Here is a 25682-nt window from a genome sequence, read left to right as displayed (position 1 = left end):
CCTGTCACTTACAAAGTTCGGGTAGGTGATATAGTCCTGAACAAACACGTGGATCACCTGAAAGCTGTTACCTTGCAAACGGGGCAGGAGCAAAAAAAATACCTGGCCCCTCAGACCAACCAGAAAACTGTAGATTTTCCTCCTCCCTCTAGTGTCAAGCAATTCTCAGAGTCCAAGATGGATGCAGCCTTGACAACGTTACCTTTTGAAGAAGAGGATGTTGCAAATGCAAGATGCTGCTTATGGTCCAGTACACACCGCCCATGTTAGAATCTGAATCAGAGGAACCAGACTTGGTTTGAAAACGTTGCAGGAAAAGCTACAAGCCAAAAACAAAGTGTCCATCCCTGGACTTGGTTTTGAGGGGGAGAGCAGGCTGTCGTGACTGGAACCAGCTTGACCTCGTTGACTGACTGGGTTTGGGGTTGTTAATTTGGTCCAATCAAGAAGGCTCTAGTTGACTAATATAATCAGAGATTGGCAGGTGAAGGAATTAGATCATCGTGACAAAGTGCCAGATTTGTAGACTTTAAGCCTGCATTGTAAAACTGTAAAACCTGAAGAGAAAGACAGGCACACAGTATGTAAAATCATTGTTTGTAATATGTACGGATTCTGACACTCTGGGAGAGTCGGATCAAGTAAAATGGTATCAGCCCAATGTACCAGATGTTACATTGTGTTTTCCTTTCTTGAAGCTAATATGTTTTTCCAGATATTGCTATACAGGGCTGCATATTGCATATGATATTGTATATTTTTAAAGAAAAACATACCCACAATATAAGCTTTGCCAAAAGAAATATAATCAGAGATTGGTAACCCTGCAACCATGACTCTGTATTAACAATCCTATTGTCCTGGTTTACAAATATTTGCATGTTATTGTGTGTATCTTTATTGCAAATGCTTTGTGCATTCAAATGTAATACCTTAAGACTGACTTTGTTCAAAAAAAGAAAAGAAAAAAATATGTAACCAGGAAATTGGAATCTCCTTAGTCGAGGCAATTGACTCTGAGCTGTCTGGCCACAGCCAGTTATTGTGCACAAGTAAATCACTTGGAGGAACCGGTGTTGGACTGCGGTGTGCAAAGTTAAACATCACACAACACCAGGTTATAGCCCAACAGGTTTATTTGGAAGCACGAGCTTTTGAGCCACTGCTTCTTTATCAGGTGGACAACCACCTTTTGTAGCTCAGCTAAGCATTCATAATTACAATGTGTGCATTGAGAAAAGTTGATGAAGAACTCTATTAAAATCAGAAATTGAATGGGGGTGAGACTTATACCAGGTTTATAACCACTGGACCTATCTGAACAGAATAATGTAACTTCCACCTTTTGTAAGTCACTTGAAAGTTGATTTGAAAGTGGAGGTTGTTTGATATAATAAATACATTACCAAAGTGCAGCCAATATCATAACAATTATTTATTCATATTAGATATCAGTTCACATGGTTGTAACTGCTTCCTGCTTTTTAATAAAGATCTTAATGAGCCAGGAGAAATGTTTGACATCTGGATTCTGAAGTGTCCTATGGCTTCATTATGCAGACTGTCGATAAGCATTTCCATGTCTGTGTACAAACCGACAGCTGTTTAAGTTGCTACAGTGCACTGGATTGGTTATGATGACGTACTTCCAAATATTAAAATGGATTATTTGACTTCAAGCTATCAATCTTGAGGATATATTAGCAATTTGTTAGCATATTATTGTCTTACTTCGGCATTTTAATGAGCTTTTTCAGAGGTTAATAGATAACACTGTTGTATTGTGTCAAATTGCCTGGCAGTTCAGAAAACAAGATGACTCAAATTTTTGAATTTTAAAAAATTAACTAACCAACTTACTTACAACCTGTTAAATTTTCAATACCATCAAATATTTATCTTGTTTTGATCATGTTTGAAATTGAAAAATGGATAGTTCGATATATTTTGTTAAAAGAAATAATCTGTGGCATATTAAATGTTACATTAATTATATTTGAGGTGGTGATGTAATCCATTTAAACTGAACTTAATTTTTACTGCCAAACCAAAGAAGGATTAATATAAAGTATGGGCACTCATATTTGTAAGATTTATACTTTACTGTAAAATAATTAATATAGTTTTCTTTAGCTATGATGGTCACTCTTTCACTGTTTTTTCTGTCTATAGTGCGGCACTGCTGGGAGTGCTGACCTTAATTATCAGCTGGAGTTCACTTGGTCTGGAACTGGCAGTGTCAGTGGTGAGTTTTTAATTTACTTGTGATAACAGATAACTAGCAAACATGATGCTGATTATAGAATTCCCGCTGCAGATCATACAGGCTTACAAAGACTATTCCATGGTTTTAGTAATGATTATTTTGCTAACTCAGTGGCCTTCCCAAAAGCACTCTGATGAACTTCATGTTGAGCTCTGTTGCCCATGTCTTGACTTGAACTAATTTTTGTTTTTCTATTATTTCTGCTCTTGGTTACCAATTTGTCTCCCAATTCACTCTAAATTCTGATGAAGGGCTTATGCCTGAAACATTGACACTCCTGTTCCTCTGATGCTACTTGACCTGCTATATTTTTCCACACTTTACAACTTGAAGTTCTAATCCTTGCTTTCAAATCCCTCTCTATAATCTCCTCAATTCCCCCACACCTTCAAGACATCTATGATCTCCTCAATTTGGCTTAATGTATCCTGATTTTAATTGCACCACCATGGATAACCATATCTTCATTTGCTATGTCCCTGATCTCTACAGGTGACAGTGGGGGAGCATTTTAGGACCAGTGACCGTAGTTCTATATATTTTAAAATAGTTATGGAGAGGGACAACAGTGGTCCACTGGTTCAAGTTCTAAATTGGGGCAAAACAAATTTTGATGGAATTAGACAGGAGTTAGCAGGGGTTGATTGGAGTAGTTTGTTTGCAGGCAAAGGGACCTTTGGCAAATGGGAGACCTTTAAAAGTGAGATAGCTAGAGTTCAAGGTTTGTATGTTCCTGTGAGGGTGAAAGGCAAGATTGACATGAATGGGGAAGCCTGGATGACCAGAGACGTTGAGGCTTTGACCAAAAAAAAAACGGAGTTATAGCTCAGGTACAGGCAGCTGAGATCAAGGGAATCCCTGGAGTTATATAGGGGCTACAGGAGTTTACTGAAGAAGAAAATCAGGAGGGCAAAGTGGGGGCACACAGTAGCCTTGGCTGAGAAGATTAGGGTGAATCGAAAGAGGTTCTTCAAGTGTATTAAAGGACAAAGACTAATTAGAGAGAGAATAGGACCTCTCAAGGACCAAAGTGGACATTTATGTGTAGAACCGCAGGAGATGGGCGAGCTCCTCAATGAATATTTCTCCTCTGTGCTTACTGTGGAGAAAGACATGAATACTTGGGAACTTGAGGAAGTTAGTGGTGATATCTTGGGGAGAGTCCATATCACAGTAGAGGAGGTGTTGGATATATTACAATGTATGAATTTGGTTATATCTCCTGGTTCTGACCAGTTATATCCAAGAATATTGAAGCAGCTAAAGAAGAAATTGTGGGGGCCCTGGCTGATATTTTTACATCATTATTATCCATGGATGCTGCTCTGGAAGACTGGAGGGTAACGAATGTTATGCCCTTATTCAGGAAGGTCTGCAAAGTAAAACCTGGGAACTACAGACCAGTAAGCCTAACATCTGAGGTAGGTAAGTTACTTGAGAAGATTTTGAGATGAGATATACATTCATTTGGAAAGGCAAGGTTTGATTAAGAATAGTCAGCATGGCTTTGAGTGTGGGAGATCATGCCTCACAAATTTGTTAGAGTTCTTTGATGAAGTGACCAGGAAGGTTGATGAGAGTAGGGCAGTGGACGTAGTCTGTATAGATTTCAGTAAGGTCTTTGACAAGGTTCCACATGGTAGGCTATTCTGGAAGCTTAGATTGTATGGAATCCAGGGGAGCTGGCAAGTTGCAACATGATCTTGATCAGCTGCGGAAGTGGGCCGAGAAATGGCAAATCGAGTTTAATATAGATAAGTGTGAGGTCTTGCATTTTCTAAAGTCAGATCAAGGTAGGAGTTTCATGATGAATGGTAGGGCCTTAAGGAGTTTCGTGGAACAGAGGGACCTTTGAGTTCAGGTACACGGTTCTCTGAAAGTGGAGTCACTGGTAAACAGTGCAGTGAAAAAATCTTTTGTCACACTGGCCATCAGTCAGGGCACTAAGTATAGAAGTTGAGAAGTTATGTTGCTGTTGTATAGGACATTGGTGAGACCACACTTGGAGTATTGTGTTCAGTTTATAGGAAACATTGTTATTAAATTGGAAAGAGAGCAGAAGAAATTTACAAGGATGTTGCCATGACTCAAGGAAGAGGTTTGATAAGCTAGGACCTTTTAGAGCGTAGGAGACTGAGGAGGATCTTATAGGAGTGTGCAAGATCATGAGAGGCATAGATAGGGTGAATGTACTCAGTTTTTTTTCCCAGAGTTGGTGAATCACAGACGAGAGGGCATCAATTTAAGACAAGAGGGGAAAAATAAAAGGGGACCTGAGGGGCAACTTTTTTTATACAGAGGGTGGTACGCGTATGGAATAGCTGTCAGTGGATGTGGTTGAGGCAAAATGCCTTTAAAAGGCATTTGGCCAATATATGGATAGGAAAGGTCTAGAAGGATATGGGCCAAGTGCAGGAAAGTGGCGTTAGCATGGATGGATATTTTGGTCAGCATGGACCAGTTTGGGCCAAAGGGCCTTTCTCTGTGCTGTAGATGTCTGTGACTCTATGACTTCATCCTCATCACACTTCTCACCTCGCTACCTTGCTCTTTTCTGTTATAATATGCTTTAAAATGTGCCTCTTTGGCCAGACTTTTGGTCATCTGACCTAATTCTGCTTTTGTAGCACGATGTGATGCTTTGTTTTAATATTCTTTTAAGTTACTGATGTGTATGGCAGTAGGTAGCTGTGTAGAAAGCTTTTCACATCGATCAAAAGGACATCAATGAATCCCCAAATCTCATCTGCCACGCCTGTCTTAGTACCTTGAATGTTGATTTTTGAAATTTCTGTTTGAATTTATGTTTAGTAATTTACTTTGTTTAATTATATCAGTGGTGACACACTCAACATTTTATTCATTGAAACTTTGTGGAACTATTTTTTTGCAACAATTGGAATAAACTTTAGCCTTGCGTTTGGTGCAGTCAGTGATTCAACAAACAAGTCTCTGAGGCAAAAGTGAGGACTGCAGATGCTGGAGATCAGAGTCTAGATTAGTGTGTTGCTGGAAAGCAGGAAAATTGACGTTTCAGGCACGTTGATTTTCCTGATCCTCGGATGCTGCCTGACCTGCTGTGCTTTTCCAGCACCACTCTAGTCTAGACCCTAAAGTCTCTAACTCTACTATCACCACTGGCAGTGCATTCCACACACCCACCACTCTCTGCACAAAGAACCTACCTCTGACATCTCCCCTATACCTTCCTCCAATCATCTGAAAATTATGACCCCTCATGACAGTTGTTTCTGCCCTGGGGAAAAGTCTCTGGCTATCTACTCTATGCATGCCTCTCATTACCTTGTACACCCCTATCAAGTCACCTCTCTTCCTCCTTCTCTCGGGTGCAAAAAGCCCTAGCTCACTCAACCTCTCTTCATAACAGGTGCCCTCCAATCCTGAAGAATTCCTGAAGAAGGGCTTATGCCTGAAACGTCGATTCTCCTTCTCCTTTGCTGCCTGACCTGCTGCGCTTTTCCAGCAATACATTTTTAAGCTCTGATCTCCAGCATCTGCAGTCCTCACTTTCTCCTAGCCCTCCAATCCAGGCAGCATCCTGGTAAATCTCCACAGCACCCTCTTTAAAGCATCTACATTCTTCCTATATTGAGGCCACCAGAGCTAGACACAATCTTCCAAGTGTGGTCTGACCAGGGCTTTATAGAGCTGCAGCAAAACCTCGCGACTGTTAAACTGAATAACCCTGTTAATGAAAGCTGAAACACCATACGTCGTCTTAACAACCTTTTCAACTTGGGTGGAAACTTTGAGGGATCTATACATGTGGACCCCAAGATCCTGCTGTTCCTCCACACTGCCAAGAAAGCTGTCTTTAACCTTTTATTCAGCATTCAAGTTCGACCTTTCAGAATGAATTACTTCACATTTATCCAGGTTGACCTGCATCTGCCACTTCTCAGCCCAGCTCTGCATTCTGTCAATGTTTCGCTGTCGTCTGCAGCAGCCCTCCACACTATCTACAATGCCACCGACCTTTGTGTCATCAGCAAACTTACTAACCCACCCTTCCACTTCCTCATCTAAGTCATTTATAAAAACTACAAAGTGCAGAGGCCCAAGAACAGATCCCTGCAGGATATCACTAGTCACCGACCTTCAGGCGGAATACTTTCCATCCGCTAGCACTCACTGTCTTCTTTCAGCTAGCCAATTCCAGACAGCAAATTTCCCTGTATCCCACACCTCCTAACTTTCTAGATGAGCCTACCATGGGGAACCATATCAAATGCCTACTGCAATCCATATATATCACATCCACTGCTTAACCTTCGTCAACTTGTCTCATTACATCCTCAAAGAACTTAAGGTTTGTGAGACATGGCCTGCCCCTCATAAAGGAGGAGAAAGTGAGGTCTGCAGATGCTGGAGATCAAAGTTGAAACTTTATTGCTGGAACAGCACAGCAGGTCAGGCAGCATCCAGGGAACAGGAGATTCGACGTTTCGGGCACAGGCCCTTCTTCAGGAATGAGCAGAGAGTGTTCAGCAGGAGAAGATAAAAGGTAGGGAGGAGGAACTTGGAGGAGGGGCGTTGGAAATGTGATAGGTGGAAAGAGGTCAAGGTGAGGGTGATAGGTCGGAGTAGGATGGAGGCGGAGAGGTCAAGAAGAAGACTGCAGGTCAGGAAGGCGGTGCCGGGCTGGAGGGATTCGGCTGAGACAAGGTGGGGGGAGGGGGGATGAAGAAACTGGTGAAGTCCAAGTTCATCCCCTGTGGTTGGAGGGTTCCCAGTCGGAAGATAAGACGCTCCTCCTCCGACCGTCGCGTTGTTGTGGTTTGGCGGTGGATGAGTCCAATGACCTGCATATCCTCGGTGGAGTGGGAGGGGGAGTTGAAATGCTGTGCTACAGGGTGGTTGGGTTGGTTCGTCCGGGTGGCCCAGAGGTGCTTTCTGAATCGCTCCGCAAGTAGGCGGCCTGTCTCCCCAATATAGAGGAGGCCACACCGGCTGCAGCGGATGCAGTAGATGATGTGGGTGGAGGTGCAGGTGAATCTGTGGCGGATATGGAAGTTTCCTTTGGGGCCTTGGAGAGAAGTGAGGGGGGAGGTGTGGGCGCAAGTGTTGCACCTCCTGCGGTTGCAAGGGAAGGTGCCGGGAGTGGAGGTTGGGTCGGTGGGGGGTGTGGATCTGACAAGGGAGTCGCGGAGGGAGTGGTCTCTACGGAAAGCTGATAGGGGAGGGGAGGGAAATATATCCTTGGTGCTGGGTTCTGTTTGGAGGTGGCGGAAGTGACGGCGGATGATGCGCTGTACATGGAGATTGGTGGGGTGGTAGGTGAGGACCAGTGGGATTCTGTCCTGGTGGCGGTTGGAGGGGCGGGGCTCAAGGGCGGAGGAGCGGGAAGTGGAGGAGATGCGGTGGAGGGCACCGTCGACCACGTCGGGGGGGAAATTGCGGTCCTTGAAGAAGGAGGCCATCTGTGTTGTACGTATTTTGAACTGGTCCTCCTGGGAGCAGATGCGGCGGAGACGAAGGAATTGGGAGAATGGGATGGCGTTTTTACAGGGGGCAGGTTGGGAGGAGGTGTAGTCCAGGTAGCTGTGGGAGTCGGTCGGTTTGTAGTAGATGTCCGTGTTGATTCGGTCGCCTGAGATAGAAACAGAAAGGTCTAGGAAGGGGAGGGAGGAGTCCGAGACTGTCCAGGTGAATTTGAGGTCGGGGTGGAAGGTGTTAGTGTAGTGGATGAACTGTTCAACCTCCTCGTGGGAGCACGAGGTAGCGCCGATACAGTCATCAATGTAGCGAAGGAAAAGATGGGGGGTGGGGCCAGTGTAGTTGCGGAAGATGGATTGTTCCACATACCCTACGAAGAGGCAGGCATAGCTGGGGCCCATGCGGGTGCCCATGGCTACTCCTTTTGTTTGGAGAAAGTGGGAGGATTGGAAAGAAAAGTTGTTCAGGGTGAGGACCAGTTCGGTCAGTCGAAGGAGGGTGTCGGTGGAAGGGTACTGGGTGGTACGGCGGGAAAGGAAGAAGCGGAGTGCTTTGAGTCCTTCGTGATGGGGGATGGAGGTGTACAGGGACTGGATGTCCATGGTGAAGATGAGGCGTTGGGGACCGGGGAAGCGGAAATCCTGGAGGAGGTGGAGGGCGTGGGTGGTGTCACGAACGTAGGTGGGGAGTTCTTGGACTAATGGGGACAGGACCGTGTCGAGGTATGCCGAGATGAGTTCGGTTGGGCAGGAGCAGGCTGAGACGATGGGTCGTCCGGGGCAGTCAGGTTTGTGGATTTTGGGCAGGAGGTAGAAACGGGCGGTGCGGGGTTGTGGGACTATGAGGTTGGAGGCGGTGGATGGGAGGTCCCCTGAGGTGATGAGGTTATGGATGGTCTGGGAGATGATGGTTTGGTGGTGGGGGGTGGGGTCATGGTCAAGGGGACGGTAGGAGGAGGTATCTGCGAGCTGGCGTTTGGCCTCAGCGGTGTAAAGGTCAGTGCGCCAAACTACTACTGCGCCTCCCTTGTCAGCTGGTTTGATGGTGAGGTTGGGGTTGGAACGGAGGGAGTGGAGGGCTGCACGTTCCGAGGGTGAGAGGTTGGAGTGGGTGGGAGGGGTGTGGGGTTCAGGTAGCGGTTAATGTCGCGGCGGCAGTTTGCTATGAAGAGGTCGAGGGCAGGTAGGAGGCCAGCACGGGGTGTCCAGGTGGACGGGGTGTGTTGGAGGTGGGAGAAGGGGTCGTCAGAGGGTGGGCGAGAGTCTTGATTGAAGAAGAAGGCACGGAGGCGAAGGCGGCGGAAGAATTGTTCGATGTCACTCCGTGTATTGAATTCATTGACCCGAGAACGTGTGGGAATGAAGGTGAGGCCTCTGCTGAGGACTGATCTTTCATCCTCAGAGAGGGGCAAGTCTGGAGGGATGGTGAACACACGGCAGGGCGGGGAGCTAGGACCTGGTGTGGGGCTGGAGCTGGATGTGGGGGCGGGGTTAGGCCTGGGGGCGGGGACAGAGGTCGGCGTGGGGACGGAGTTGGACATGGTGATGGAGACCGGCGGGGGGGCAGGGTTAGGCGCGGTGACGGAACTCGGCCGGGGGGTGGAGTTAGGCGCGGTGACGGAACGCAGCGGGGGGGCGGGGTTAGGCGTGGTGACAGAACGCGGCGGGGGGGCGGAGACACATGCGGCGATGTGGACCAAATGTAGGTTGCTGTCGTCACTGGGGGCGGAAGTAGCTGCGGCGACCACGGAGACAGAGTTCTTCCCCATAGCCGCGGAGGTCGCCAATCTGTTGGCGATTGTCTTCATGACGATCGCAGAGCAGGTTGTCTGTGCGGCGATCCCGGAGGCGGTTGTTTGGGCCGCGATCATGAAGGTTGCGAAGGCTGCCCCTCATAAAGCCATGTTGACTATCCTTAATCAAACTAGGTTTTTCCAAATAGTCAAAAATCCTATCTCTCAGAATCCTTTCCAGTACCTTGCTTACCACAGACGTAAGACTGACTGGTCTATAATTCTCAAGAATTTCCTTATTCCCTTTCTTGAACAGAGGAACAACATTCACCTCCCTCCTATTATCTGGATACTACTCCTGTGGAGAGTGAGGATGCAAAGATCATTGCCAGAGGCTCAGCAATCTCATGCCTTGCTTCCATTAGTAACCTTGGATATATCTAGTCTGGCCCCAGGGACTTGTCTACCTTGATGCTTCTCAGAATTTCCAGCACATCCACTTTGTTTATAGTAATCTGTTCAAGACTATTAACCTGGTCCACAGTGTTCTCACCATCAACAAATTCCCTTTCTCTCGTGAATATTGAAACAAAAAACTGATTTTGGGCCTCCCCTACCTCTTCAGACTTTTACCATGCTCCCTGTTCTTTTTAAAAGATCTAAACCCTGGACCATTCAGCAACCATTCCTGCTCCTGTGAAATCCATGTCTCGTTAGGATGCAAATCTATTATGTTTCAAATTTATTCACAAATGATGTGTACAGTATGTATTTCAAATTGATTATTGGTTTGCTTAACCTTCTGATGCCCATTGCATTGTATTGTGAAAAAACTTGATAGACACTTGTGTGAAGAATTTTCCTGAAGTTTAGATTAGATTAGATTACTTACAGTGTGGAAACAGGCCCTTCGGCCCAACAAGTCCACACTGACCCGCCGAAGCGCAACCCACCCATACCCCTACATTTACCCCTTTAACCTAACACTACAGGCAATTTTAGCGTGGCCAATTCACCTGACCCGCACATCTTTGTGACTGTGGGAGGAAACCGGAGCACCCGGAGGAAACCCACGCAGACACGGGGAGAATGTGCAAACTCCACACAGTCAGTCGCCTGAGTCGGGAATTGAACCCGGGTCTCTGGCGCTGTGAAGCAGCAGTGCTAACCACTGTGCCACCGTGCCGCAGTTAGTTTAGATAGGCCGTTTTGAGTGCAGAATTGCTAACCAGAGATTGTTGCTGAGATTAGGCACAGGCTTGATACAAGAGCTGGTTGAGGGAGAAATTATTATATGAGTTAATGTAAAATTTAAAATGTTTAAACGGAAGATGGCATGGAGTTTCTTTAGAAAGTAGGGCAGTGAAATTCACTGGATTGTGGCATAAATTCAAAAAACTAAACAGTTTTGTTTATCATTTAAGATTCTTATGGTATTTACCTTACTGCGCAATAAACAGTAATGTGATCTGATGAGTATGCACATACACTTTTTGTGATCTTGTGCATGGTAATACATACATTTTCCAGTGCTTATGAAAGGTGACTTTAAAAATCTTTGTCTAGGAAAACCAATAAATGTTGATACCTGAATGAGCAGAATCTAGTTATTACAGTGGGGTTTATCCATTCATGATTGCAAAATCTTCACTCCTTCTGTTTTTTATGCCATAAAAATGTTACCTAATGTTGGCATCAGCCAAGACCTTTTCGAATAACTTCTCACCTGTTTCAAAGAAATTTCCAGCACTTTGCTTGCTTCCTTTCAGTGTCAATCTCTATTTCCCATTTTCCTTTTGTCCTGATATGCATTTCCCAGATGTTACATTCTCCATCCCTTGACTTCCCACATCCTTTCAGTTCACTTTTCATGCCATCCTACTGCAAGATTCCACACTTTCTCTCCACTCTGCCATTTGCAAAGCATTTCTTCCAGACTCTGAAATTTCTTATCCGTGACTTTTGATATTTAAGGAATTGCGTTCCTTAACCCAACATTCTTTGTTCTGTAAACCCTAACAGTCACTCCCTTTTTTCTCTGTATTCTTTGACTTCTCATTGGGAGATTTGCTAAAGTCTAGCGGTACTTGATGATGGATTAATGCATATTACTTCCTAATGTTTGCACAATATGTCCTCTAGCGGCACAAGTACATTGAATTTTACATGCAGAATAATTGCTCTTAACTGTCTACAATGTGACCAAATATAGTATTTGATACCCTTTCCAAATTTTGTTTTAAATTGGAGTTCTTATTCTTGCTATTTTGTATAAGGAAACCTACCTCAATTTTGTCACATTTGGGTATTCTGGATTCTAGCATTAAATTGCCATTTCCAACTTGAACTGGTCTTAGATACAGACAGCCTGCACTCTTCCTAATATGCTACTGTTTTATTATGCAAATAGGATTATTTGGTCATTTGATTTGTTCTGAAACTCCAAGTCTAAACTGATCTAGCATAATTTGTTCAAATCATTATTTTCTTTTAAAGTTTAAAAATTCTTGATCATTAGCCAATTATAACAAGCAACATCTGAGTGTCTCTTGCTTAATGTATATGCTTAATGACTTATGCCATTGTGAAGAAGATAATACTTAATGAATTGCTGTGGGGTTTGTTTTAATCCATTGAGATTGATTACATTGATATCATACTAGTCCAAGTTTATAATAAAATTAGCAAGAAATTAGAAAGGAAAAATGGAAGTGAGATAATGTAGTAATTGTTATATGAAACAATACAGAAACTATTTTATAATAAATTAAAAAGATTACTATTTAATTTATATGCTATTACAGTGCATATCAATTAACTTTGCTTGGTGAGGAAAGTGTCAGAAGGAGGTTTGGTGGAGTAGTCACTTGATGGCCTGAGTAGACTGTACTGTTACTCAAAGTGCATGCAATGTGAATGAAGTTGGTTAAATTAATGATGCAAATCAACCTAAATTTTTTTAGCATAATTAATAATTTGTTAAATTGTTTTAGATAACCTCATAGTTTTTTTCACCAATGTAAGCATCTTATTCATTTTAAGAACTGTAAAAGTCTCTGGCAAGGCTTAAATGTAGGAATCAAGAGTGAGTGTAAGGCAACTCATCCCCTCGAGACTGCTCTGCCATTTAACATGATCGTGGCTGATATTATCCTGGTCTTAACTCTACTGTTTGCACCCCATAGCCCTTTATCCTGCTTTTCATCAGAAACATACCTATTCCTTGAATCTGTTGATTTGGTTCTGCCTCCATTGCAGTCTGGAGCAGTGAGTTCCACAGATTCACAACCTTCTGGAGAAGTAGTTTTTTTTTATCAATGTTGGTTTTGAACCTATGTCCTGTCATTCCACATGTATTATCTCTTTTTTTTTCCTGAGACTGCTCCCCTTGTGGGACATGTGTTCAATGTCCACCTTATTAATCCTCTTTAGCATTTTATAAAATTCAGTCAGATGCCACCCCCCCGCCTCGCCCGCCATTCTCCTGAGCTCCAGCAAGTACAAGTCCAAGCTATTCAACTGCCCACCGGACCTAAAACGTTAACTCTGATTTCTCTTCATAGATGCTGCCTGACCTGCTGAGCTTTTCCAGCAATTTCTGTAGTTTTGTTTTGATTTACAGCATCCGCAGATCTTTCGGTTTCTATTCAACCGCCCCTTGTACGATGGGTCTTTCATCTGTGGAATCAACCTGATGAGTCTCCTGTGAATTGTCTCCAGTGCCACCACATCCTTCCTCTAGTAAGGAGATGAAAACTAGATACAGTACTCCACGTGTGGTCTCACCGACTCCTTATATAATTGCAGCAACACTTATTAGATAATCCAGCCCTTTTGCAATAACTGCCTTTCTTATAATATGCTGCTCTTGCATGCTCACTTTCTGCAATTCATGCACAAAAACACCCAGACCCCTTTATACTGACTTACCTTGAATTGCTAGCATTTAAATAATAATTTGCCCTATTATTTTTCACAATGGAGAACCTTTCACTTATCCAAATTAAACTCCATCTGCCAAATTCTGGCCCATTGTTCTAGCCTATCAATATCTATCTGTAAATTCTCTAGCTCCTCAAGACAGTCAACTTTCCCACCTATTTTAGTACCATCCATGCAATTTGCTATCTTACACTCTGTCCCTGCTTGCAGATCACTTATATAGATTGTAAATAGTTGAGGTCCGAGAACTTGTGCCACCCCACTAGTTACAATTCGCAATCTAGAGAATGACCCATTTATCCCAATCTTTTCCTTTCTGTCAGTCGGCTCATCCTTTATTCAAGCCATTACTGTACCCCTAACCCTGGGATCCAACTTTCCGGATCACTCTTTTATGCGGCAGCTTGTCAAATGCCTTGTCAAATACCACATCCACCATTATGCACCTTACTGGTTACATCCTCAAAGAACCCCAACAAGTTTGTCAAGCGCAACTTGCCCTTCATGAAACTGTGCTGACATGTGCTCAACTGTGAATTGAGCTTTGTTTTTCCAAGGATTCAGTTATCTCCTCCTCTGTGATTAACTCCACGAACTTCTCCACTAAAGAGGTCAAAGTAACTGGCCTGTAGTTTCCCACTTCTTGCCTGTCTCCTTTTTTTGAGTAAGGGTGACTCATTAGCGTGTTTCCAAACCACTGGTACTTTTCCAGAATCCGGGGAATTTTGGAATATCGTAACTAATGCTTCCACTATCTCTGCTGCCATCTCCTTTAATACCCTAGGGTGCAGTGCAGGTCATCAGACCTTGGAGACTTATTTGCTTTTAATCCCATCAGTTTAGTTAATACCTTCTCCCTAGTTATAGTAATTTCACCAAGTTCCTCTGTAGTAATTGCAGTTTTTGGAAAGAAATTATCATCTTCCATAGTGAAAACAAACACAAATATCGGTTTAGTGCCTCTTCCATTTCTGAGTTTCCCATTATTATCTTGCCATTTTTGTCCTCTAAAGGGCCAACATTTACTTCCCACTATTCTCTTCCTTGTTATATACTTAAAAGCTTTTGTTATCAGTGCTTATATTTTCTGCTAGTTTTCTTTTAACCCTTTGACATTTGAAGTTCTCCCATTTCTTCAGAGTGCACAAACTTTTGCAGTATAAAATGCCATAGGTTTTGCCTTCTGTTCCCTTGACTTCCTTATGAAGCCCTGGATTATTTTTCTCCTTTTTACAATTCCTCCTCTTCTCAGGAATTTACTTTAATTGAGAGGCATTTAATATCTCCCTAAGTATTTGCCACTGTTCTTCAACACTCCTGTTCTTTAATGTTTTTGCCCAGTCTACTAGGGTCAAATTCTTCCTCAGGCCTGGATAATTAACTTTGCCCAACACTAAGACTCTAGTATTGACTCTGTTTTCACTCTTTCAACCTGAATTTGAAACTCTAGCATGATGTGAACAATCCTTCCTTGTCACATTGTACCAAATCTAAAATAACCAGTTCTTTGGTTGGCTCTATGACATGGTGGAGGAGAAAGTGAGGTCTGCAGATGCTGGAGATCAAAGTTGAAACTTTATTGCTGGAACAGCACAGCAGGTCAGGCAGCATCCAGGGAACAGGAGATTCGACGTTTCGGGCACAGGCCCTTCTTCAGGAATGAGCAGAGAGTGTTCAGCAGGAGAAGATAAAAGGTAGGGAGGAGGGACTTGGAGGAGGGGCGTTGGAAATGTGATAGGTGGAAAGAGGTCAAGGTGAGGGTGATAGGTCGGAGTAGGATGGAGGCGGAGAGGTCAAGAAGAAGACTGCAGGTCAGGAAGGCGGTGCCGGGCTGGAGGGATTCGGCTGAGACAAGGTGGGGGGAGGGGGGATGAAGAAACTGGTGAAGTCCAAGTTCATCCCCTGTGGTTGGAGGGTTCCCAGTCGGAAGATAAGACGCTCCTCCTCCGACCGTCGCGTTGTTGTGGTTTGGCGGTGGATGAGTCCAATGACCTGCATATCCTCGGTGGAGTGGGAGGGGGAGTTGAAATGCTGTGCTACAGGGTGGTTGGGTTGGTTCGTCCGGGTGGCCCAGAGGTGCTCTCTGAATCGCTCCGCAAGTAGGCGGCCTGTCTCCCCAATATAGAGGAGGCCACACCGGCTGCAGCGGATGCAGTAGATGATGTGGGTGGAGGTGCAGGTGAATCTATATTTCCCTCCCCTCCCCTATCAGCTTTCCGTAGAGACCACTCCCTCCGCGATTCCCTTGTCAGATCCACACCCCCCACCGACCCAACCTCCACTCCCGGCACCTTCCCTTGCAACCGCAGGAGGTGCATCACTTGCGCCCACACCTCCCCCCTCACTTCTCTCCAAGGCCCCAAAGGAAACTTCCATATCCGCCACAGATTCACCTGCACCTCCACCCACATCATCTACTGCATCCGCTGCAGCCAGTGTGGCCTCCTCTATTTTGGGGAGACAGGCCGCCTACTTGCGGAGCGATTCAGAGAGCACCTCTGGGCCACCCGGACGAACCAACCCAACCACCCTGTAGCACAGCATTTCAACTCCCCCTCCCACTCCACCGAGGATATGCAGGTCATTGGACTCATCCACCGCCAAAACACAACAACACGACGGTCGGAGGAGGAGCGTCTTATCTTCCGACTGGGAACCCTCCAACCACAGGGGATGAACTTGGACTTCACCAGTTTCTTCATCCCCCCTCCCCCCACCTTGTCTCAGCCGAATCCCTCCAGCCCGGCACCGCCTTCCTGACCTGCAGTCTTCTTCTTGACCTCTCCGCCTCCATCCTACTCCGACCTATCACCCTCACCTTGACCTCTTTCCACCTATCACATTTCCAACGCCCCTCCTCCAAGTCCCTCCTCCCTACCTTTTATCTTCTCCTGCTGAACACTCTCTGCTCATTCCTGAAGAAGGGCCTGTGCCCGAAACATCGAATCTCCTGTTCCCTGGATGCTACCTGACCTGCTGTGCTGTTCCAGCAATAAAGTTTCAACATCTATGACATGGTGCCTAAAGAAGCAATCCCTCATAGAGTCAACATCGAGGTTACCCTTGCCAAGTTGATTAATCAGCCAATATGTATCACCTATCACAAAACAGCACAGAGAATGCTGGAGAAATGGTATGAGTGGACTCGAAATATTAACTCTGTTTCTTTCTCCATGAATGCTACCAGACCAGCTGAGTTTCTCCAGCACTTTGTGTTTGGTTCAGTTTTCCACCATTGACTAAACAGAGATCTTATTGGACACCTTTGGAGAAAATGAGATGCAGCCACTGTGCCACAAGAGCTCCTAATGTTGCTTCCCTGGATGTTTAGTGAGATTGAGATTATTAATTAAACCTATGTAAAGGATTCTCCAGGTCAGAGGGAACCAGTAGATGTGATGGATTTGCATTTCCGTAAGGTGCAGCGTAAAAGGTTACTCCAGATTACAAATTGTAATAACCAAGGAAGTGTTCCTGAGCTGAAAGCTGACAAGTCATAAAGTCCTGGTGGTCTACAGAAAGAAATAAGGCAGTTAGGCACACTACTGTTCTGCCATTCTCGCATTCCAATCACTTGATCTGAATTATCAACATCTTTTCTCCCCCAGCACTCCAACCCACCCCCTCCCCCCACTATTGCATAAATGCTGCCCATTCTACACTTCCCTTCAGCTGTGATGAAGAATCATCTCGACTCAAAATGTTTGCTTGGTTTCTCTCCATGGATGCTGCATTTTTGTTTTGTGCTTTAGTCCTGATTGATTTATTGTCACATGTACCAAAGTACAGTGACAAGCTTTGTTTATGAGCAGTACAGGCTGATCATAGTAAGCAAGGATGTACAGATCAGAGGTTCTAAAAAGACTTCGACAGAGACATACAGTTTGCGTCGCCCAGAGCGTGCGCTAGTTGGGATCAATGTTAGCAAGGTCAGTATCATTTAAGGCTAGAGAGTCTATTCATCAGTTTAAGGAAGAAGCTGTTCCTGAACCTGCAGGTGCATGTGCTCAGGCTTCTGTATCTTCGGCCTACACTCAAATTCTGTTTTAATAAAGGCCAACATGCCATTTGCCGCCTTTTATTTTGTGCTGAACTTGCATCTCAATGTTCAGTGATTGAATCCAACCGCTTTACATATGACCATATCCCAGTGTCTCATCATTGACATTTTCTACATTTCTGTTTCTTCTCCCAAGGTAGCTAACTTTACATTCTTTAGCATTCTATTTCATCTCTTATGTTGTTCCTGACTTACTTAGGCTCACCATATCCTTTTGAAGCTTCTTCGTATCCTTTCTACAACACACATCCCCACCATTTTGTGTATAGAGGGAAATAGAAAGGTGTAAGAATGCCCAAAGGGTTATATAATGTGGTCAAAAAATTGGCAGATGGAATGTAATGTGAGAAAATATGAGTGATTCAGTTGGAATACAGACTGCTTCTGCATAGTGCGATTTGATTGATTTGATTTATTGTAGTCACTTGTACCTAAGTACAGTGAAAAGCTTTGTCCTGCGAGCAGTACAGGCACGTTAGAGCAAACAAGATCATAGGTTGCTTAAAGAGACTGAGGCGTACAGGTTACACTGCACAGGAGGGCACAAAACAAGATCAACATCACCTGAAGTTAAGAGTCCATTCATCAGTCTAATAATAGTAGGGAAGAAGATGTTCTTTAAGCTGTTGATGTGTTTGCGTGTTCAAGCTTCCATATCTTCTCCCTGATGGAAGAGGTGGGAGGAGAGCATTGCCGGAGTAGGAGGGGTCTTTGATGATGCCTTTCCATGGCAATGGGAAGTGTAAATGGAGTCCATGGATGGTAGGTTGGCCTCCGCAATGGTCTGGGCTGTGCTCACAACCTTCTGTAGTTTCTTACGGTCCTGGGCAGAGCGGCTGCCATACAGGCCGTTATGTACTTGTATTGAATGCTTTCTATGGTGCTGTAGAAGTTGGTGAGGGTCTTTCTGGTCATGCCAAATTTCCTCAGCCACCTGAGGAAGAAGTGGTGATCTTGACTGTCGCATCTATGTGGGAAGTCCAGGTCAGGTTGTCAATTATTGTCACTCCTCGACATTTGACTTTTTTGATCCTCTCAACCTCTACTCTGTTGATGTAGATGGGGGTATGTCCTCCTGTTTTGTTTCTGAAGTCCATGATCAGTTTTTTTTTGTTTTGCTGACTTTGAGAGAGGTTGTTATCATTGCATTGACACCAAGCCCTCTATCTCCTTTCTGTATTCTGACTCATCATTGTTTGACATCCATCCTACCACGCTAGTGTTGTCAGCAAACTTGTAGATGGTGTTCATTCAGAATTTGGCTACACAGCCGTGGGTGTACAGGAAGTACAGTAGGAGGCTGAGAACGCAACCTTGGAGGGCTCCAGTATTGAGGGTTGTCATGGAGGAGGTGCAGTTGCCTATCTTCAATGATTGCAGTCTCTGTGTCAGGAAGCTGAGGATCCGGTTGCAGAGGGCGGAGCCGAGATCAAGGCCTTGGAGTTTTGAAATTAGTCTGGCGGGGATTATGGTGTTGAAGGTGGAGCTGTAGTTGAGCAAACGTCTGACATAAATGTCCTTGTTGTCCAGACATTTCTGGCATGAGTGCAGGCTAGGGAAATGGCGACCCTGTGGGTCTGTTATGTCGGTTGGCAAATTCCATGGGGTCAAGGCAGGTGGGAGGCTAGAGTTGTTGTGGGCCATGACCAACCTCTCAAAGGACTTCATGATTATGGAAGTCAGAGCCACTGGGCAACATTTAAGGCATGTTGCATGTGCTTTCTTTGGTAATGTGGTGATGGTGGTCATCTTGAAGCAATTAGGGACATGTAGGAGGGAGAAGTTGAAGATGTCAATAAATACCTCCACCAGCTGATCCACACAGGATCTATCTGCATGGTCGAGGATTCCATCCGAGCCCATCGCTTTCCTTGGATTGACTCTCAGGTAGACTGATCTCACATCTGCAGTGGTGACAGAGGGAGCAGGGCATCCGGGGCTGTTGGGGCAGGTGGCACCGTGCTGCTGGCATTCTGCTCAACCCGAGTAGAGAAAGCATTGGGGCACCTCAGAGAGGGATGTGTTTTTGTCTGCTATCTTGCTTTGCTTCATTTTGTATCCAGTTACGTTGTGTAAGCTTTGTCACAGGCGGTGGGTGTCCTTTTTTTCTATTCATTCACAGCATGAGGGCATTGCTGGCTAGGCCAATATTAATTGCCCTTCCTTAATTACCCAGCGGGCAGTTTAAGAGTCAACCACATTGCTATGGATCTGGAATCACATATAGGCCAGACCAGATGAGGATGGCAATTTCCTTCCCTAAACAACATTAGTGAACTAGATGAGCATTACCAACAATTGGCAACGGATTCATGGTCATTATTTGACTCTTAATTTCAAATTAATTTTTTTGTTACTGAATTCACATTTGCCGTGATATGATTTGAACTCAAGTCTGTCGGATATTATCTGGGTCTTTGGATTAATTGTCTAGTGATAATACGACTCGTCCATCGTCTTCCCATATGGTTAATTTGGGACGCTAACTTGGTCTGGTACTGCCTCTTCACATCTGATGTTTTTGTGGAGGTCATATCTGGATTTTCTGTATAGGTCTGGGTCATTTGACTTGAATGCTGCACTCCTGGTCTTCAGTAGGCAGTGAATTTCCTGGTTCACCCAAGGTTTCCGGTTGGAGAACACCCAGATTGACTTCTTTGGCACACTGTCCTTCATGCACATGCTAATGAAGTCTGTGACGTCGGTGGCGTACTCATCTCTGTTTTCTGTTGAGTTCTTTTGAAGAAGTAACAAAGAGGATTGATGAGGGCAGAGCAGTAGATGTGATCTGTATGGACTTCAGTAAGGCGTTCAACAAGGTTCCCCATGGGATACTGATTAGCAAGGTTAGATCTCATGGAATACAGGGAGAACTAGCCATTTGGATACAGAACTGGCTCAAAGGTAGAAGACAGAGGATGGCGGTGGAGGGTTTTTTCAAACTGGAGGCCTTTGACCAGTGGAGTGCCACGAGGATCGGTGCTACTGTTTGTCATTTACATAAATGATTTGGATGCGAGCATAAGAGGTACAGTTAGTAAGTTTGCCGATGACACCAAAATTGGAGGTGTAGTGGACAGCGAAGAGGGTTATCTCCGATTACAACAGGATCTGGATGAGATGGGCCAATGGGCTGAGAAGTGGCAGATTGAGTTTAATTCAGATAAATGCGAGGTGCTGCATTTTGGGAAAGCAAATCTTAGCAGGACTTATACACTTAATGGTAAAGTCCTAGGGAGTGTTGCTGAACAAAGAGACCTTGGAGTGCAGGTTCATAGTTCCTTGAAAGTGCAGTTGCAGGTAGATAGGATAGTGAAGAAGGCGTTTGGTATGCTTTCCTTTATTGGTCAGAGTATTGAGTACAGAAGTTGGGAGGTCATGTTACATTGGTTAGGCCACTGTTGGAATATTGCATGCAGTTCTCGTCTCCTTCCTATCGGAAAGATGTTGTGAAACTTGAAAGGGTTCAGAAAAGATTTAGAAGGATGTCACCAGGGTTGGAGGATTAGTGCTATAGGGAGAGGCTGAACAGGCTGGGGCTGTTTTCCCTGGAGTGTCGGAGGTTGAGAGGTGACCTTATAGAGGTTCACAAAATTATGAGGGGCATGGATAGGGTAAATAGGCAAAGTCCAAGGAGCAGGAGAATCGACATTTCAGGCATGAGCCCTTCTTCAGGGCTCATGCCCGAAACGTCGATTCGCCTGCTCCTTGGATGCTGCCTGACCTGCTGTGCTTTTCCAGCAACACATTTTCAGCTCTGATCTCCAGCATCTGCAGTCCTCACTTTCTCCTAAATAGGCAAAGTCTTTTTCCTGAGATCGGGGAGTCCAGAACTAGAGAGCATAGGTTTAGGGTGAGAGGGGAAAGATATAAAAGACACCTAAGAGGCAACCTTTTTCACACAGAGGGTGGTATATGTATGGAATGAGCTGCCAGAGGAAGTGGTAGAGGCTGGTACAATTGCAACATTTAAGAGGCATTTGAATGGGTATATGAATAGGAAGGGTTTGGAGAGATATGGGCTAGGTGCTGTCAAGTGAGACTAGATTGGGTTGGGATATCTGGTCGGCATGGACAAGTTGGACCGAAGGGTCTGTTTCCATGCTGTGCATCTCTATGACTCTATTGTCCAGTCCATTGATTCCAAGCTGTTCCAAGAGAAGCTGTTCTGCTACCTCATACCAGCATTATGAAGGATCCTCTCGTTTCAGCTTCTATTTGTAAGCTGGGAGGAGGAACACAGTGTTGTAGTCTGATTTTCTGAAGTGTGGATGGGGGAAATGTAGTGATGGGTGTATTTGATGGTTGTGTAGCAGTGATCCAGGGTGTCCGGTCCTTTTATGGGACAGGAGAGTATTTTGGCAACACCCTGGTTGAGGTTGGCCTGGGTACATGAATGACAAGATTGTGAAGGCACAACAATTAAGGAAATGAAATGTTGGCCTATATTGGAAGGAGCGTGATTTAGAAAAGGAAGGATGTTTTGCTTCATGTGTGTAAGGTAATTCTCAATTCTGCATTTCATTTGAGAGCATATCTAAGTACTGTTTAGTTTTGGCCAGATCCTCACTTAACGACAGGCAATCTTGCGTTGCAAACAGTTTAGAAATGGTTCGCTGGACTGCTTCGTAGGTTGAAAGGATCCTCTTGTGAGGAAAGACTGGGCTTGTATTCATTGAAAGATAATCTTATTGAAGCATGTAAGATTCTGCGGGACCTTTACAGAGTAGATATTGAAAGGATATTTCCTCTCATAGGAGAATCTAGAAGTAGAAGCATAGTTTGAGAATAAGGAGTTACCTATGCAAGGCAGAAATGAGAAGGTATTTATTTTCTCAGAGGGTCATTAACATTTGGAATTTACTTCTCTAGCAAGCAGCAGAGACTTAGTCATTAAATATATTTGCAGCAGAGTTAGACAGAGTTTTGATTAGCAAGGGAGTCACGGTGGCTGAATGGTTAGAACTGCTGCCTTATAGCGCCAGGAACGCAGGTTCAATTCCAGCCTCGGGTGACTGTCTGTATGGAGTTGCACATTCTCCCCATGTCTGCGTGGATTTCTTCTGGGTGCTCCGGTATACTCCCACAATCCAATGATGTGCAGTTTAGGTCAATTGTCCATGCTAAAAATTGCCCATTGTGTTCAGGGATGTGTAGGTTAGGTGCATTAGTTAGGGATGAATACAGAGTAATAGGTTAGGGAAATGGGTCTGAGTGAGTTACTCTTCAGAGGGTCGGTGTGAACTTGTAGGGCAGAATGGCCTGCTCCACATTGTAGGGAGTCTATGATTCTATGAAGGGAGTTGAGGATTATGTGAGACAAGCAGGAAAGTCAGGTGATCAGATCAGTCTTGATCGTATTGAATGCTGGGGCAGGCTCTCAGGGTAGAATGACATACTTCTAATTTTTTTTAATCTTAAGGTTAATTTCTATTGAATTTGTGGCCAGGTCATTATATTTTCATATTCCTACATTGCTGCAGACTTGTGGTTTGTGAATTCTGTACCTGACTACATTGACAATAAATACAGTGGCCAAACCAGTCTAATTCTGCACAATTTTTGTTGGATTATTCTGTAATTCTGTGTTACCAACCTTGTGCTTTCATCTTTTGGCTAGGGTTCCAGTGACTTCTGTGTGTCTCCTGAAGCATATATCTCCAAAATGGCGGATGAACATGGTCTTATTGCTAAAGGTATGGTGTCCTTAAAGTGAACTTACAAATAAGAAATACATTACATTGAATTTAACAGAAAAATATGGAGGCTTGGGTAATGGTTTATGGTACCACTAGCAAAATAAATCATGATGTAATAATAGGCTTGTAACGAAAAACTTGGATCATGATGACTAATTTGAAGATTATTTACAACCAATTCTGAATCACCATGGTTAGATGTAATAGAAACATAGAACAGTACAGTACAGAACAGGCCCTTCAGCCCACGATGTTGTGCCGACGATTGATCCTCATGTAAGGTTAACCTAATGTATGAACTCTCAAATTTCTGTGACCATATGCATGTCCAGCAGTCTCTTAAATATCCCCAGTGACCTCGCTTCCACAACTGCTGCTGGCAACGCATTCCATGCTCTCTCAACTCTCTATGTAAAGAACCCTCCTCTGAGATCCCCTCTATACTTTCCGCCAAACAGCTTAAAACTATGACCCCTCGTGTTAACAATTTCTGCCCTGGGAAAAAGTCTCTGGCTATCAACTCTATCTATGCCTCTCATTATCTTGTACACCTCAATTAGGTCCCCTCTCTTCCTTCTTTTTTCCAATGAAAAATGTCCAAGCTCAGTCAACCTCTCTTCGTAAGAGAAGCCCTCCATTCCAGGTAGCATCCTGGTAAACCTCCTCTGAACCCTCTCCAAAGCATCCCCAGCTTTCCTATAATAGGGCGACCAGAACTGGACGCAGTATTCCAAGTGCGGTCTAACCAAAGTTTTATAGAGCTGCAACAAGATCTCATGACTCTCAAACTCAATCCCCCTGTTAATGAAAGCCAAAACACCATATGCTTTCTTAACAACCCTGTCCACCTGGGTGGTAATTTTACAGGATCTATGTACCTGCACATCCTGCTGTTCCACACTGCCAAGAATCCTGTTTTTAATCCTGTACTCAACTTTCAAGTTCGACCTTCCAAAATGCATCACTTCGCATTTATCCAGGTTGAACTCCATCTGCCACCTCTCAGCCCATCTCTGCATCCTGTCAATGTCCCGCTGCAGCCTACAACAGTCCTCTATACTGTCAACGACACCTCCAACCTTTGTGTCATCTGCAAACTTGCTAACCCATCCTTCAATCTCCTCATCCAAGTCATAAATATAGTAATCAATCATCCAAGTAACATAGTCCAAGAGCTCCTTAGGGAGAAGTATCTCAATGAAATTCAAGTGTCCTTACTTTCATGTGGATTTCTTATGACTCAATAAGGGTCAAGGTTTTCTTCAGGCTTGCAATTTTTAAATTGTTTTTAAATGGGCTACAACTACATTAAATTTATTCAGTCTTCCTCTCTTCGACTGATACATTGTGTTTCACTGAATAAAACTACTGTGAAATTTCTAACATCCTGCTGTGTTTCTTTCTGAATATTCTGCTCACTAATGGGCAATTGAACTCCATTTTGAACTTTTTTTTTAGTTTGCTTTCCAATTTACCCATGTGCCGCTTTTGGAGGAGCATAGGAACAGGATTCGGTCATTCAGCTTGCCAAGTTTGCTGCACCATTCCATTAAATCATGGGGAATCATCAACTTCTGCCACTTTCTGCGCTATTCTCATATCTCTAGATGTTATTAATTTTCAGGAAATTTTTAGCTTTTATCTTGACCATAATAAATGAACTTCTATAGCTCTAGAATTTGAAAAACGTCATCACTCTGAGTGAAGAAAGTCCTCCTCTAAATGGCCTACTTAAAGAACATGTCCTTTTATTTTTATCATTTTGATTTGGACTGAAATGGGAAAGGATTGTTTTAACAGCCAGGGATTGTTGAACAATTGCTATACTTTTTAAAACCGTGAGTCAGGTGTTATCTATAGAACTGTTTGTTCAAGCAGTGGGGAACGTCCAGTTGCAAATGAGTCAGAATCAAGGAGTGTGTTTGAATGGAGCTTTGGCCAAAAACAAGCAGCTGATTGGTTTGTGGCATGGTAGCCGGTTATTGGTGAAAAAGAGCTTCTGCCTGTGATTGGCTTCCAGTTAGCTGGGCAGCTTGTGAGTATGTATGTTTGAAGGAGAAGCCATCAGATATCCGGAGAAGAAACTGTCAATTTATTTGCAGTTAAAAAAACCTCAAGCCTGTTGAAAGCTAGTTTATTTTCCCCTCAATAATTGCTGTAAGTTATAGTTTTTCTCAAATAAGTCTGAGACTTTATAAGAGTGTTTTACTGTATTAGTCACTAGTCACTAGACATTAGACAGTAACTAAATAAGTCATCATCAAATGTGAGCCATTCTTCCTGTGTCTGTGCAAGCAAATGAAGGTACCTGGAGAAGGAAGATCAAGGAGCAGTGTCCTAGTGAGCTGAAATAGTGACCCATGGGGACCATTGAACTACCTTTCCAGCTTTTCCTCTGCCCATAACATGCAGTTTTTTCTTCTGTCTGTTTGTACATGCGTGCAGGGGTAGCTTATAAAGGGAGGGATTAATCAAGAATAATCAGCATAGTTTTGTTGAGGGGAGGTCATGTCTGACCAATTGGAT

At 44.1% G+C, this 25682-nt stretch overlaps 1 protein-coding gene across 3 annotated transcripts in view; it reads left to right on the top strand.

The window, feature by feature from the left end:
* LOC122560473 (protein tweety homolog 3-like) overlaps positions 1-25682 on the top strand; it is a 307798-nt gene that overhangs the window by 181277 nt on the left and 100839 nt on the right. For all 3 annotated transcript variants that reach the window (XM_043711109.2, XM_043711111.2, XM_043711110.2), the window contains exons 6-7: positions 2173-2245; positions 23078-23153. In XM_043711109.2, coding sequence (XP_043567044.2) covers positions 2173-2245; positions 23078-23153 — 149 coding nt within the window. The remainder of the gene's footprint in view (positions 1-2172; positions 2246-23077; positions 23154-25682) is intronic.

Source organism: Chiloscyllium plagiosum, unplaced genomic scaffold, assembly GCF_037043375.1.
Source record: "Chiloscyllium plagiosum isolate Xiang-an unplaced genomic scaffold, Cpla_swu_hap1 HiC_scaffold_20, whole genome shotgun sequence".
Lineage (NCBI taxonomy): Eukaryota > Metazoa > Chordata > Chondrichthyes > Orectolobiformes > Hemiscylliidae > Chiloscyllium > Chiloscyllium plagiosum.
This window is presented reverse-complemented; position numbering and strand designations above follow the sequence as displayed.